At 43.5% G+C, this 17,028-nt stretch overlaps 1 protein-coding gene across 2 annotated transcripts; it reads right to left on the bottom strand.

The window, feature by feature from the left end:
- Positions 1-2,016: 2,016 nt before the first annotated feature.
- Positions 2,017-16,911, bottom strand: saal1 (serum amyloid A-like 1). Of its 2 annotated transcripts, none has more exons than XM_036969081.1 (13): positions 16,759-16,911; positions 16,144-16,334; positions 15,581-15,682; positions 13,444-13,527; positions 12,792-12,871; positions 12,583-12,642; positions 10,913-11,028; positions 8,666-8,840; positions 7,734-7,816; positions 7,396-7,587; positions 6,954-7,129; positions 6,609-6,701; positions 2,017-2,930 (listed from the first exon to the last, which is right to left on the bottom strand). In XM_036969081.1, the coding sequence occupies exons 1-13, from the start codon at positions 16,760-16,762 to the stop codon at positions 2,838-2,840; spliced, it is 1,449 nt and encodes a 482-aa protein (XP_036824976.1). In that variant the 5' UTR covers positions 16,763-16,911; the 3' UTR covers positions 2,017-2,837. The 2 variants fall into 2 exon arrangements, with proteins under 2 accessions (XP_036824976.1, XP_036824977.1); XM_036969082.1 differs by lacking the exon at positions 2,017-2,930 and adding an exon at positions 6,314-6,350.
- Between the last annotated feature and the right edge of the window lie 117 nt (positions 16,912-17,028).

Here is a 17,028-nt window from a genome sequence, read left to right as displayed (position 1 = left end):
AATGATTATGCCTCTAGAAAAAAATTATCCTAACATACTTCGTGCCCCCTCTAATATATTTGGTGTATGGCACCACCGAGTTTACCCTTATGAGGAAACAGGAAGAACTGTTTGGATTGGCCATATGGGCATCATATCAACTCTCTCTTCCCATCACTCTCCCCCTCTTTCTCTCTCTCTCCCTCTCTTTCTGTTTCTCTCTCCCTTTCTCTCTCCCTGTCTATCCATCTCTCTCTCTCTCTCCCCCTCTTTCTCTCTCCCTCTCTATCCATCTCTTCCCATCACTCTCCCCCTCTTTCTCTCTCCCCCTCTTTCTCTCTCCCTCTCTATCCATTTCTCTCTCTCTCTTCCCATCACTCTCTCCCTCTATCCATCTCTTCCCATCACTCTCCCCCTCTTTCTCTCTCCCTCTCTATCCATTTCTCTCTCTCTTCCCATCACTCTCCCCCTCTTTCTCTCTCCCTCTCTATCCTCCAATCAGTAGGCCTATTTCCATTAGAAAGAGTATTCTGCATATCAAATCCCTTTAAAGCTCTAATTAAAAAGCTGCTATATATTCACTCTGCCTCCCTGCCTGCTTCCGTCAGTGAGCTGGAAGTACGCAGGTTGTCCCTCTGGTACCCTGGTGGGCGAGGGTCCGGGCCTGCTTCTGGGAACCAAATTAGTTCATTGTTAGGAGAGGACTAGGGGGCCTTTCATCTGGGGTGGGGGGGCTGCATCCTAAATAGCACACTATTCCCCAATGTAGTGCACTACTTTTTGGCCAGAACCCTACGGGATCGTGGTCTAAAGTAGTGCACTACATAGGGAATAGTGTGCTATTTGAGAGACGAGCCTTAGAGACGAGCCTTAGATGCAGTTCTGTCGTTATGGAGTGATTGTCATCCTCTGTGTCGTCATCACCGGCCTCTCAGTGCTCATATGCTAAGAAAGGAGGACTCAATACAGGTACAGTGACCCGAGGGAAAATAAATATTCATTTGGCAGCGATTTTGTGATTGTTTCCTGAAACATAAATATGAATTTCGCAAAATATCACATGAAGTGTGTTTTTCCCCTCTCTTTAAAAAAAAATATTAACTCACACTCAGAAAAAACAAGATTGAACGTAATTCTGTGTAATTCTGTGATTCTTATATTTTATTTCTATTATTTCTTATTCTTGTTTCCTAAAGCATGAATGGAAAGACGCAAACAGAAAGTAAGCTAATAAACAGCATGAAATCTTACCCACATGTCATTAGGTAAAACACCTATTGTATACTAACACACCTATATATACACACACACACACACACACACACACACCTGTACACACTAATGTATTGATGTCTAGGCAGCTTTCCACGGACCCAGGTTTATTTGACAAGAGACGTCACCCCCCAAAAAGTCCTGCGATATCTTACGGAAATGTCAGATTTAGGAGACGTGTTTAAAGATCGCTAACATTTGATCCTTTCTACAGTGCCGGATTTGACTTTGGTCTAAACTTTCTTTATTGCGACAAACAATGGAAATAAATTAATTTAGAATAAAATATGATTTTTTTCTTCTTCAAATAATTAATAATAAACTATGAAGCTCAACTCCACATTTAATTCTAAATCAAATTTGTTCAATTATACACATTTTTCCTTGCAGGATCCTAGTCCCGACTCTCATTGGCTGAATCGTTTCGACTTGCTTTTCTGATTGGCCGGAAGCCAGTTTCACCATCCAATTATTTCAGATTTACAGGAGTGCAAATTTCACCATGGCGATACGTTGGAACATGAGAATGATTAGAACGTTGCAAATAATAATCAAGTTTTTGGATTCTATACATGCTGGGTTTTGCAGGGTACCGAAGACATGAAACAAATTAGGTTGGGAGGCATACCGGCTGTCGCCAATTTGTTAACGAGCAATTTGCCTAAATCGGTGATGGGAACACTTTCAACCACTTCATTTTTTATTAGACTTTGTAGGTTTTTGAGAAAAAGTTTTTAAAAATAAATATATTTTTTTGGTATGAAGTCATTATATACAGCTGTTTATTAAATCGACAAGACAGTTACATTGAAACACACCCCAGCAGGCAAATGTCAAATCTATTTCCTTTGCGAACTTCCTAAATGTCTACAAAAAAAGTTAATGGAAACATACCTGCTGATCGTCCAAATCTGCTGATACAAAATGGTCACGTGAATATTTAATATCTTTATTAAAAACAGCAACAAGTTGACTGGGTGAATAAAAGTCCATTCAATTATCTGTTATGAGTTGGAAAAAGCTCTCCTTGTCTACAGACTGACAGAAACATGAATGCAAATGGTGATAACTTTCCCCCAAAAATTACCATGTTTTCCCAGAAATCCCGGATGGAGGTTCCCTGGAATCAGGAGGGATTAAGCAGGAAATCCGGAGCCTCCAACCAGGATTTCTGGAATTACCCGGGAACGTTAGCATCATTTTGCAACCCGACACTGAATAATACAGTAGGACCACATTGGAACATACAATGTAATGATCCTTTTTAGCCACATAAGAGATACTACGTCTTTAAAACATGATATCAAATAACAATACCGTTTTATTTTAAACAAGTTAAACAAACAAATAATTGGTGTTTTATCTTCTTCTTTCCCCCCCCCCCCCCCATTCCATTTTTATAGACCATGATCTAAAAAAACAAAACATTAAAACAGTGGACACCATTTCATGTTTTTCACAGTACAGTCCAAGTGTATTGGTATTGGTATACAACCTCTCTGTATGCCCAGTGTGGTACTCCATGGATATAACAGGATCCACTGTGGATACCTTAAGTCTGGAGAAGGAAGAGGAGGGCTCGTGGATCAGCTTGGGCTGAGGGAGACGGGAAATTCCTTTCTCACGGTGTCTGCCAGCTGGGGATCAGCCTCCGACAACATGAAGACCAGGTGTTGTACCTATACAGGTGACGTAGGCTTGGTTATGACAACATGAAGACCAGTTGTTGTACCTCTACAGGGGGTTGGTTATGACTACATGAAGACCAGGTATTGTACCTCTACAGAGGGTTGGTTATGACAACATGAAGACCAGGTGTTGTACCTCTACAGAGGGTTGGTTATGACAACATGAAGACCAGGTGTTGTACCTATACAGAGGGTTGGTTATGACAACATGAAGACCAGGTGTTGTACCTCTACAGAGGGTTGGTTATGACAACATGAAGACCAGGTGTTGTACCTCTACAGAGGGTTGGTTATGACAACATGAAGACCAGGTGTTGTACCTATACAGAGGGTTGGTTATGACAACATGAAGACCAGGTGTTGTACCTATACAGAGGGTTGGTTATGACAACATGAAGACCAGGTGTTGTACCTCTACAGAGGCTTGGTTATGACAACATGAAGACCAGGTGTTGTACCTATACAGAGGGTTGGTTATGACAACATGAAGACCAGGTGTTGTACCTCTACAGAGGGTTGGTTATGACAACATGAAGACCAGGTGTTGTACCTCTACAGAGGGTTGGTTATGACAACATGAAGACCAGGTGTTGTACCTCTACAGAGGGTTGGTTATGACAACATGAAGACCAGGTGTTGTACCTCTACAGAGGGTTGGTTATGACAACATGAAGACCAGGTGTTGTACCTCTACAGAGGGTTGGTTATGACAACATGAAGACCAGGTGTTGTACCTCTACAGAGGCTTGGTTATGACAACATGAAGACCATGTGTTGTACCTCTACAGGTGATTTAGGCTTGGTTATGACAACATGAAGACCAGGTGTTGTACCTCTACAGAGGGTTGGTTATGACAACATGAAGACCAGGTGTTGTACCTCTACAGAGGGTTGGTTATGACAACATGAAGACCATGTGTTGTACCTCTACAGGTGATGTAGGCTTGGTTATGACAACATGAAGACCAGGTGTTGTACCTCTACAGAGGGTTGGTTATGACAACATGAAGACCAGGTGTTGTACCTCTACAGAGGGTTGGTTATGACAACATGAAGACCAGGTGTTGTACCTCTACAGAGGGTTGGTTATGACAACATGAAGACCAGGTGTTGTACCTCTACAGAGGGTTGGTTATGACAACATGAAGACCATGTGTTGTACCTCTACAGGTGATGTAGGCTTGGTTATGACAACATGAAGACCAGGTGTTGTACCTCTACAGAGGGTTGGTTATGACAACATGAAGACCAGGTGTTGTACCTCTACAGAGCGTTGGTTATGACAACATGAAGACCAGGTGTTGTACCTATACAGAGGGTTGGTTATGACAACATGAAGACCAGGTGTTGTACCTCTACAGAGGGTTGGTTATGACAACATGAAGACCAGGTGTTGTACCTCTACAGAGGGTTGGTTATGACAACATGAAGACCAGGTGTTGTACCTCTACAGAGGGTTGGTTATGACAACATGAAGTCCAGGTGTTGTACCTCTACAGGTGATTTAGGCTTGGTTATGACAACATGAAGACCAGGTGTTGTACCTCTACAGAGGGTTGGTTATGACAACATGAAGACCAGGTGTTGTACCTCTACAGGTGATGTAGGCTTGGTTATGACAACATGAAGACCAGGTGTTGTACCTCTACAGAGGGTTGGTTATGACAACATGAAGACCAGGTGTTGTACCTCTACAGGTGATTTAGGCTTGGTTATGACAACATGAAGACCAGGTGTTGTACCTCTACAGAGGGTTGGTTATGACAACATGAAGACCAGGTGTTGTACCTCTACAGAGGGTTGGTTATGACAACATGAAGACCATGTGTTGTACCTCTACAGGTGATGTAGGCTTGGTTATGACAACATGAAGACCAGGTGTTGTACCTCTACAGAGGGTTGGTTATGACAACATGAAGACCAGGTGTTGTACCTCTACAGAGGGTTGGTTATGACAACATGAAGACCAGGTGTTGTACCTCTACAGAGCGTTGGTTATGACAACATGAAGACCAGGTGTTGTACCTATACAGAGGGTTGGTTATGACAACATGAAGACCAGGTGTTGTACCTCTACAGAGGGTTGGTTATGACAACATGAAGACCAGGTGTTGTACCTCTACAGAGGGTTGGTTATGACAACATGAAGACCAGGTGTTGTACCTCTACAGAGGGTTGGTTATGACAACATGAAGTCCAGGTGTTGTACCTCTACAGGTGATTTAGGCTTGGTTATGACAACATGAAGACCAGGTGTTGTACCTCTACAGAGGGTTGGTTATGACAACATGAAGACCAGGTGTTGTACCTCTACAGGTGATGTAGGCTTGGTTATGACAACATGAAGACCAGGTGTTGTACCTCTACAGAGGGTTGGTTATGACAACATGAAGACCAGGTGTTGTACCTATACAGAGGGTTGGTTATGACAACATGAAGACCAGGTGTTGTACCTCTACAGAGCGTTGGTTATGACAACATGAAGACCAGGTGTTGTACCTCTACAGAGGGTTGGTTATGACAACATGAAGTCCAGGTGTTGTACCTCTACAGAGCGTTGGTTATGACAACATGAAGACCAGGTGTTGTACCTCTACAGAGGGTTGGTTATGACAACATGAAGACCAGGTGTTGTACCTCTACAGAGCGTTGGTTATGACAACATGAAGACCAGGTGTTGTACCTCTACAGAGCGTTGGTTATGACAACATGAAGACCAGGTGTTGTACCTCTACAGAGGGTTGGTTATGACAACATGAAGACCAGGTGTTGTACCTCTACAGGTGATGTAGGCTTGGTTATGACAACATGAAGACCAGGTGTTGTACCTCTACAGAGGGTTGGTTATGACAACATGAAGACCAGGTGTTGTACCTCTACAGAGGGTTGGTTATGACAACATGAAGACCAGGTGTTGTACCTATACAGGTGATGTAGGCTTGGTTATGACAACATGAAGACCAGGTGTTGTACCTCTACAGAGGGTTGGTTATGACAACATGAAGACCAGGTGTTGTACCTCTACAGAGGGTTGGTTATGACAACATGAAGACCAGGTGTTGTACCTCTACAGAGGGTTGGTTATGACAACATGAAGACCAGGTGTTGTACCTATACAGGTGATGTAGGCTTGGTTATGACAACATGAAGACCAGGTGTTGTACCTCTACAGAGGGTTGGTTATGACAACATGAAGACCAGGTGTTGTACCTCTACAGAGGCTTGGTTATGACAACATGAAGACCATGTGTTGTACCTCTACAGGTGACGTAGGCTTGGTTATGACAACATGAAGACCAGGGTTGTACCTCTCTCTACAGGTGACATAGGCTTGGTTATGACAACATGAAGACCAGGTGTTGTACCTATACAGAGGCTTGGTTATGACAACATGAAGACCAGGTGTTGTACCTCTACAGGTGATTTAGGCTTGGTTATGACAACATCCACTCACACCGGGAGGAAGTGTGAGGGCGTGGTGGAAACCATGTTTCCAGAGAACAAGTGACATCACAGACAAAGACAACATGTAAAACTGGAAATAAACTCTTATTGACCTGATTGAGTATCCCAGCCACCACAATGTCCCCACTGACATCTATATATAGGAGCCTCTGTTTGACAGACACGATGGATATCACGTGCACATTATAAAGAGGGAGAACTTACGGCCGGGCTGAACTGGGGGAGCAGAGAGCCTACTGCTGACAGACACGTCTTTTCTGTTAGGTAACCTCTCGTCACCAACTCGCACACCGCGTCCTAGGGATCACACACACACACACACACGTCATTGTAAAGAACAATTTGTTCTTAAACCGACTTGCCTCGTTAAATAAAAAAGTTTAAATGAATAAAATAAATATAGGTTATAAACATACAATATATATACATATATATATAAAAAATATAAAAAAATGTCATAAACTTATTTTGGTTTAGAGATGAAGTAACATCATAGGAAACGGTGACCGTTTTTTTTTTTTTGATTGACAGTTCCAGCGGCTGCGTTACCTTGGTGAGGTCAGTGATGATGTCAGAGAGGAACTCGACCGTTGTCTGGATCAGAGCCTGGAGCTGCTCATCCACCTTCTCCTCCTCCTCCTCCTCCTTCTCCTTCTGTCCGTGTCCTGAACTGACCTCTCTATGGTACTGCAGCACCCTCAACATGCTCCCAACTAGAGGCAAAACTGGAGAACAGAGACTTTCAGATACTCTGGGATTAAATTAAAAAAATTAAAAAAACATTCATTTTGCCTTATAATGTTTTCACTTTCAGGTTACAGTGACTTCCGTTGATTTTGGTTAGACGATCAGTTAGTGGAAGAAGAAGAAATTAGGCTTTACGTCTCGTGATTAAGCAGTAACAACATCAGAAACCATCTCTCGTTCCTCACGGGACAAGACAGAGAGAGACGGTGTCAGAGACTAAAGTGAAATCCAGGTGGTCTCTTACGCGTGTCTGCTTCGCTGTGCTCTGCTTCCTGGTTCTGACACGCATACAGGACTGACAGGACAGCCAGAGCATGGACCAGTAACCCCTTCTGTTCCTGGAGAACAAACGGAGGGTCATCTGGCTGACACAGGTCCTCACACACTACCTCACACAGGAAGGTCCATAGAGCCTGGCCCGTCCCACCTGCAACAGCTGGAGACAAGGGACTGAGTTATATTTCATGTCAACTTAGTCAACTTTACTTGCTATGAGTAATGAATAGAGTGGAAATCTTACTAACTTCAGCTCTCAGGATAAAAAAAAACCCACAGCTAGATAGAAATATATTAAAGTCTCACCCAGTGTCTGAATCCCATGATGGATAGTGGTGAGGAGCTGGAGGGCATGCAGGTACACCTCTAAACCCTCTGGACTCTCTGATCTGTGGAAACACGAGGACAGCCCCTCATAAAACCCTCTGACCTGTGGAAACACAAGTACAGCCCCTCATAAAACCCTCTGGACTCTCTGACCTGTGGAAACACAAGGATAGCCCCTCATAAAACCCTCTGACCTGTGGAAACACGAGGATAGCCCCTCATAAAACCCTCTGGACTCTCTGACCTGTGGAAACACAAGGATAGCCCCTCATAAAACCCTCTCACCTGTGGAAACACGAGGATAGCCCCTCATAAAACCCTCTGGACTCTCTGACCTGTGGAAACACAAGGATAGCCCCTCATAAAACCCTCTGACCTGTGGAAACACGAGGATAGCCCCTCATAAAACCCTCTGGACTCTCTGACCTGTGGAAACACGAGGATAGCCCCTCATAAAACCCTCTCACCTGTGGAAACACGAGGATAGCCCCTCATAAAACCCTCTGGACTCTCTGACCTGTGGAAACACAAGGATAGCCCCACATAAAACCCTCTGACCTGTGGAAACACGAGGATAGCCCCACATAAAACCCTCTGACCTGTGGAAACACGAGGATAGCCCCACATAAAACCCTCTGGACTCTCTGACCTGTGGAAACACAAGGATAGCCCCTCATAAAACCCTCTGACCTGTGAAAACACAAGGATAGCCCCACATGTTGCTTGTCATATCAGAATGCCACCACCCAGTGGCTGGTCTGCTGAAAACATGATGTCATGAGGTTTACAAGCTTGCTCTTACTGATACCTCCATCAAAGTGGTTCTAACAGAGAGCTGTTTTTTTTTTACCAATACCTGCGAAGATAATATTATTATTACATTATAATATTAGCAGAAACAAAATCTTTACCTTAGCTGCTTGGCAGCCTCGAGGAGCGAGGAGGCCACGTCCAGACGTCTCTCCCCCTCCTCCTCTTCTTCCTCGTCACTGGGCTGAGATCCAGCTGTGACCCAGGTCTTCATCAACTCTTCATCCAAGTCAAACAGCTTGTCAACCAGCTCCCCCACCTTCACCAGCAGGTCCACTACACAACCACACACACACACACACACACACACACACACACACACACACACATTGAATGAAAAGTAAACAGTGGGTCTCACTCAACAGTTTCATCAAATATGTATATTTGTTCTTATGAAGAAAAAAAAAAATGGGAAAAACCCAGAAGCCCCTTCAAGAATAATCAGGCCTGGGTGACCCAGAGGTCAGTGCCGCCTCTTACGGTCTATCCTCTTTCTAACAAAACAAACATGCGCAAATATCAGGGGTTGTAACTTGTTCAGGGAACAGAACGGAAAACACCCCAAAAATGACTCTCTTTACTACAGTCCAGTTGATGTGGATAAGGGTTCCCAGTCTTCTGCTTCCTGAAGTCAATAAATCAACTCCTTTGTTTTGCTGACGTTGAGAAGGAGATTGTGGTGCCAGGAAAACAACGCCGGTTCACTTATCTCCTTCCTATAGTCTGACTCCTCGTCGTTGTTGGTTATCAGGCCTACAACCGTGATGTTGTGCAAAGACATGCGATCGTTGGGTGTTCCTAACTGACCTAAGGCAGGGAATTTTTACTAGGATTAAATGTCAGGAATTCTGAAAACTGATTTTAAAAGTATTTGGCTAAGATGTATGTAAGCTTCCCGATTTCAACTGTACATCGGTGCTCCTGTTGTGTGCGGGCCGTGTGAATAGTGATGGAAATGGCATCTTTCGTGGATCTGTTGCAGCATTGGGCTCATTGGAGTGGGGCCAGTGTGCCTGGCATGCTGGCCTGGATGTGGCATGCTGGCCTTGATGTGGCATGCTGGCCTGGATGTGGCATGCTAGCTTTGTGAACTTAAATTATTTAAAACATTTAAAATAATGTTATAGCTAGGCAAGTCAGTTAAGAACAAATGCCTAACACAGCCAAGTGGGTTATCTGCCTTGTTCAGGGAAAGAACAACAGATTTTTACCTTGTCAGCTCCGGGATTCAATCTAGCAACCTTCCGGTTACTAGTCCAATGCTCTAACCACTAGGCTACCCTGTCGCCCCAAATAGTCCCTCAGAGATGTCTTCATGTCAGCCTTGGAGAGCGAAAGCACCTGGTCTTCCGGAACAGCGAGAGTCCTCCTGGATGGCTCGGTATTGTCTGCCTCGAAGCGAGCATAGAATGTGTTAAGCCCGTCCGGGACGGAGGCTTCGGTGGACACCAGGCAGCTGGATGTGCCTTCTGTAGTTTGTGATAGCCTGTAGTCCTTGCCACAAGTGACGCAAGTCTGACTTGTCGAATATCGATTCAAGTTTGAGACTGCATAGTCTTTTTTTGCGTCCCTAATGGATTTTGCGGAGCTCGTAAGTGCTTGCCTTGCATGGCGTTGTGTGCCAAAGAGTCGCCGGGGTTTGTTCCGCTGACATAGAATGCTGCAGAATGGGCTCTAAGCATAGTACGGATTCCTCCGTTCATCCAGAGGTTTTGGTTGGGGGTATGTCTGATTGTTATTGTGGGTACAACATCATGAACACGTTTCCTAATAAAACCGGTGACTGACGATGTATATTCCTCATTGTTCATAGATGAGTCCCTGGGTGGATGAATCTTCGAACATGTTCTAAATCAATATACCTCACATTTGACATATCAAATCAAATTTTATTGGTCACATACACATGGTTAGCAGATGTTAATGCGAGTGTAGCGAAATGCTTGTGCTTCTAGTTCCGACAATGCAGTAATAACCAACAAGTAATCTAACTAACAATTCCACAACTACTACCTTATACACACAAGTGTAAAGGGATAAAGAATATGTACATAAAGATATATGAATGAGGGATGGTACAGAACGGCATAGGCAAGATGCAGTAGATGGTATAGAGTACAGTATATACATATGAGATGAGTAATGTAGGGTATGTAAACAAAGTGACATAGTTTAAAGTGGCTAGTGGTACATGTATTACATAAAGATGCAGTAGACGATATAGAGTACAGTATATACGTATACATATGAGATGAATAATGTAGGGTATGTAAACAAATGATTCCCAGTAGATTGGAAAGAAAACATCTTTCATCACATTGAGTTGTTGTAACATATGAAGGACCTACTGTTGGTGGAGCTGCACATGATGAAGCAGAGGCTGGAGCACACAGAGGTCTGCTGTCGTACCCTCTCCAGCCACAGAGAAGACACATCGCTCTGGGACACACAGGTCAGCAGCAGTCTGGACAAAAAGACATTCGCACCAATCACTAACGAGATATCAACAAAAACCGCAGTCTAAAGGCAATAGAAGACTTTGACAAGACCTGGGCATGATTTCCAGATAGGAACTTAGGCATACGAGTGTTTTGACGATGCATCGTTCCTACAACGGCCGAAAATATAACACGCGTTTGCAAAAACACCTCGCATAATTATTATTTTTTTAAACGTTGGCCAAGTGTGTCGTTGGAGCATGTGTTGAATACTGACAGGATGGAACGAAAAAGGGGGCTCCCGAGTGGCGCAGAAGTCTAAGGCACTGCATCTCAGTGCTTGAGGCGTCACTACAGACACCCTGGTCCAAAGCCAGGCTGTATCACAACCGGCCGTGATTGGGAATCACATAGGGCGGCGCACAATTGGCAAAGAGTTGTCTGGGTTTGGCCGGTGTAGGCCGTCATTGTAAATAAGAATCTGTTCTTAACTGACTTCCTAGTTAAATAAAGGTTCAATTAAAAAAATTTAATTTAAAGCCTGACAAGGCTCTCAGATCAGCATTCTCCATTCAAATCTGACCTTAACATTAGAAGTATTCCACAATACTGACGACAGATCAGCTCATATTACCACCTACAGCTGAAAATATTGAGCCGGCTTATTATAATGCTTAGTCCTACTCTATAATAATACACTAAATCACAGATCTGGCACATGTTGTAACACATCATGAAATATATTGAGGCCAAATTTTTTTTTTTTTACAGACAATGTAGCCTACAATTAGGAAAAATAGAACTAAAATTGGACTGAAAATGTAATGAATTTCAATATGATTCAACTATACAGAACTATGCAGCCAAATTGAGGTGGTTCTGTCCTCGAGCTCTTCTTGTCCATTAAATGTTCTGTACATTATGTTTTGTGTGGAACCCCAAGGAAGAGTCGCTGACGCTTTCACAACAGCTAATGTGGTGGATCCTAATAAAAACACCAACAAATACCTATATATATTTTGTATATAATGTATATACAAATACCTATATATATTGTGTATATACATTATATACAAATACCTATAGGACTAATGTATATATTTTGTATATAATCATCTTGGTTTTCATTTGAAGCATGTATTTAAAAATTGCAACAACATTGGAAACTTTGTAGTCAACTTCATTCCCAAGTTATCGGAGGTCACAGAGACAGATAGACAGCTCGATTCTATGTTTAGCGGAGGATCTTTTGTGTATAAAGTGAGGTGGAACTGTAAAAAAAATAATATTTATATATATTCTAATGTCGCACTTAGCGGTTCTACGAGCGGTCACAAGCAGTTGGCAAATAACGAACGCGTCGATGGTTTTGAGAAACAACTCGGAGATTTAACAACGCTCCTACGAAGGTTCGAACGACGATCTTAGCCTTAAGATGCTTTAGGGAAACCATGCTCAGTTCATTTGCGTAGAGTTACATCTCTCTATTAAAAAAAAAAACTATATAAATCATTGTACTTCTTCCTCTTATTTGACAACAGACAATGAAGGATTTTCTAGCCTTTTCAGGGTATTCTCACCTGGTTGTCTCCAGCAGTGTAGGGGGATCAGTGTCTCCAAGAAGGAGCAACAGCACCGCCCTGTGGAGAGAAACAGAATTACACCGGATAAACAGTTAATGCCCACCGTGAGTTGGAACGGTGCTGTACATATCAGAGTCAACACAGTACTGTTCAGGCTGTCATGACAGTGTGAAAGGGGTTTTTAGTAAATGGCCATCTCCACCTACCCTAGGTCGTTGTTCTGGCTGAGGGTCAGACAAGTGTCAGGGAAGCAGGCTATGTTACCCAGGATCCCCACACATATCTCCTGGGGCGAGAGGACAAGGGAAAACATCAACAAGACACCATGGCAACATGATGTTGTGCCAATTTAAAATGTTGCTGGGTGGGTTACAACAGGGGGAAAAGGAATATTCATTTATATTATTATTCATATTAATATTGCATTTCAAAGACTAGATGGTGGACTGATTAAGCAATATGGCCCGGGGGGGGGGGGGGGGGGGGGTGATATATGGTGATATCTACCATCGTATACCACAAACCCCCGAGGTGCCTTATTGCTTTGTCATACCCGTTGGTATACGGTCTGATATACCACAGCTGTCAGCTAAAATCAGAATTCCGGAAGTCGAACCACCCAGTTTATAATGGCCATATACCACAAACCCCTGAGGTGCCATATTGCTTTTATAAACTGGTTACCAACGTAATTAGAGTAGTAAAAATATATGTTTTTGTCATATTTGTGATATACGGTCTGATATACCACAGCAGCCAGCCAAATCAGAATTCAGGGGGGGGGGGTCGAACCACCCCGTTTTATAATAGAGTACAACACACACAAGGTAAACTAGAACACTAAAACAGGTCACTCACAGTGAGACGAGGGCATCGAGACTTAGTGATCACTCCCAGGAGGATATCTGCAGCTTTGAACTCCTGTAAGAAACCAGCCACGTCCTACAGAGAGACAGGCAGACAGGGTCATATTATAACCCATCAAATTTCACATTACATCAAAAACATTTGTAACATAAAAGTTACATTTTTACAGCCGACTCGTGACAACATAAACTAGTTATCATACTCCTGGTATTTATTTAAACATCTCTGTATACAGAATTAAAAAAAACAAAACATTTAATTGTACCTTTATTTAACTAGGCAAGTCAGTTAAAGAACAAATTCTTCTTTTCAATGACGGCCTAGGAACAGTGGGTTAACTGCCTGTTCAGGGGCAGAACGACAGATTTGTACCTTGTCAGCTCGGGGATTTAAACTTGCAACCTTCCGGTTACCAGCCCAATGCTCTAACCACTAGGCTACCCTGCCGCCCCGAATATATACACACTGAGTATACAGAATATACACACAGAGTATACAAACATTAGGAACACGTGCTCTTTTACAGCAGCAGGGTAGCCTAGTGGTTAGAACGTTGGACTAGTAACCGAAAGGTTGCAAGTGTGTCGAGGCACAGGTCTGGGGAAGGACACCAAACAATTTCTGCAGCATTGAAGGTTCCCAAGAACAGAGTGGCCTCCATCATTCTTAAATGGAAGAAGTTTGGAAACACCAAGACTCTTCCTAGAGCTGCCCGGCCAAACTGAGCAATTGGGGGGAAAAGGGCCTTGGTCAGGGAGGTGACCAAGAACCTGATTGTCACTCTGACAGAGCTCCAAAGTTCCTCTGTGGAGATGGGGGAACCTTCCAGCACTCCACCAATCAGGCCTTTATAGTAGAGTGGCCAGACAGAAGCCACTCCTCAGTAAAAGGCATATGACAGCCCGCTTGGAGTTTGCAAAAAGGCACCTAAAGGACTCTGTGACCATGAGAAACAAGATCATCTGGTTTAATGAAACCAAGATTGAACCCTTTGGCCTGAATGCCAAGTGGCACGTCTGGAGGAAACCTGGCACCCTGCCTAAGGTGAAGCATGGTGGTGGCAGTATCAAGCTGTGAGAAAGTTTTTCAGCCACAGGGAGACTAGTCAGGATCGAGGGAAAGAAGAACGGAGTAAGGTACAGAGAGATCCTTGATGAAAACTTGCTCCAGAGCGCTCAGGACCTCAGACTGGGGCGAAGGTTCACCTTCCCACAGGACAACGACCCTAAGCACACAGCCAAGACAACGCAGGAGTGGCTTCGGGACAAGTCTCTGAATGTCGTTGAGTCCAGCCCGGATTTGAACCCGATCGAACATCTCTGGAAAGACCTGAAAATAGCTGTGCAGCGACACTCCCAATCCAACCTGACAGAGCTTGAGAGGATCTGCAGAGAAGAATGGGAGAAACTCCCCCAAATACAGGTGTTTCAAGCTTGTAGTGTCATACCCAAGAAGAGGCTATAATCACTGCCAAAGGTGCTTTTAAGTACTCAGTAAAGGGTCTGAATACTTATGTAAATGTGATATTTCAGTGTTTAATTTTTAATAAATTAGCAAAAATGTCTTAAACTGTTTTTTCTTTGTCTTTATGGGGTATTGTGTGCAGATTGATTTTAGAATAAGGCTGTAACCTAACAAAATGTGGAAGAATTTAAAGGGTCTGAATACTTTCAGAAGACACTGTATATATTCCAGATGTAAATAGACATTTGAGAGAGAGAGAGAGAGAGAGGAGAGACAGACAGAGAGAGAGAGAGGAGAGACAGACAGAGCGAGAGAGACAGAGAGAGACAGACAGAGACAGAGACAGAGAGAGAGACAGAGACAGAGAGAGAGAAAGAGAGAGAGAGACAGAGAGAGACAGACAGAGACAGAGAGAGAGACAGAGACAGAGAGAGATAGAGACACAGAGAGAGAGACAGAGACACAGAGAGAGAGAGAGAGAGAGAGAGAGACTATTTGCACATTGTTACACTGTACATAGCCAAAAATATAACATTATTTTGAAACTTTTGTGATTGTAATGTTTACTGTTCATTTCTGATTGTTTATTTAACTTGCTTTGTCAATGTAAAACATGTTTCCCATGCCAATAAAGCCCTTTTGAATTGAAGAGAGAGACACACACCTTATCCATGGCCATATCCCAGATCTTACACAGCTCATCCTCATCTTCCTCTGGTAGCTGCATCTGGGCATCAGAGTCTCCCATGTTCTGCTCCGACACAATCTGAAGGACATAACAACAACAACAACGATGATCAACGATGCATTTTGAACACAAGATGACAAAATATGTTCTGCATATTAACAATAAAATGTACAAGATGGAAGAGCACTTTCTGTAATGAGCAACAACAACAAAAAAAGAGTGCTGGACATAATGCATTATATGATGGAAAACGCATCCTCACCATAACCCTTTCTAGACTTCAATAGCCTAGAGGAGTTGTCTCATGAGTCATGAAGGTATACTTCATATACTTCAGTTGGTATTTGATCAGCAACAAGTAATACTGTATTGCAACAATGTACCGGTTTCCTACCTGAATCTTAACCGGTAACCGGTTGCCTACCTGAATCTTAACCGGTTGCCTACCTGAATCTTAACCGGTTGCCTACCTGAAACATAACCGGTTGCCTACCTGAATCTTAACCGGTTGCCTACCTGAATCTTAACCGGTTGCCTACCTGAATCAGACGGGTAAAGGTGCTGAACAGCCAGTGTTTGCTATAAACTGTCTCCCCTATAGCGTCCACCTCTTCCCCGCCCTGCTCCCCCTCTCTGTCCGGGGGTGGTGAGGGGTTACGGTCCATGACAGGAGAGTTCGCCGGGGAGGATGACCGGATGCTGGAGTTGTCGTCATCCACGCTGTGGTCCTCTAAACAGAAACACAATAAGGTCAAGTAAAACGCACAATGCTGGCTGCTACCTCCGGAGGTGTGCGGGGCCATGTTCAGTACGTAAAACGTTCTCATTGTCAGAGATGGAGGTTTGTTCCATCTAGGTAATTTATATCTGAACGTTTCAAAACGTCGTGTCCTGCTGAATGCGCCCCAGGATAGGGTAAGGACGGCTTCGCAGGGGGAAGGTAGCTACATTTAGCCGGTCGATGTTGGCTAGTAGATGTTCCTGGAATGTTAGCCAAGACAGAAGATCAAGGCTAGCAAAGCCTTAAAAATATAATGCCATAGCATTTGCTAGCTAGCCATGTTAGCTGCTCAGACCGGCTAGTTTCAGTAGCTCTATTAACGTTAGTGTCCCTGTGCACATTACAACAAAGCCATCAATTTCCTTGAGCTCACCCATGAATGTTGACTGTCGTTCCTCGAGTATAATGATGGGTTTATATCACTCGAATTGCTTGCTAACCAAAACAAACATTGCTAGTCGCGGCTAATGTTTTCAAATGAGCCTCCAATGCAATAGAAGGTACGCGCATGCGTGTGAAGGGTATCATACCACAGAGTTTCAAAAACTCAGAGGCACAACATCGCGAGATTTCCGGGAATGCTTGCGAAACAGACCATACCGGGGTTTGAGGAGTCAATGAGAGAATTGAAACACCGACAGTG

Source organism: Oncorhynchus mykiss, chromosome 30, assembly GCF_013265735.2.
Source record: "Oncorhynchus mykiss isolate Arlee chromosome 30, USDA_OmykA_1.1, whole genome shotgun sequence".
NCBI lineage: Eukaryota > Metazoa > Chordata > Actinopteri > Salmoniformes > Salmonidae > Oncorhynchus > Oncorhynchus mykiss.
The sequence above is the reverse complement of the archived record's forward strand: the minus strand, read 5'-3'. Positions and strand labels throughout refer to the sequence as shown.

Coding starts and splice junctions, on each gene's coding strand:
- saal1 (XM_036969081.1), bottom strand. Junction 11,029..12,582: donor ACACTGCTGGAGACAACCAG/GTGAGAATACCC, acceptor CTTTTTGTCCAG/ACTGCTGCTGACCTGTGTGT. Junction 7,588..7,733: donor TCATGGGATTCAGACACTGG/GTGAGACTTTAA, acceptor CCTTGTCTCCAG/CTGTTGCAGGTGGGACGGGC.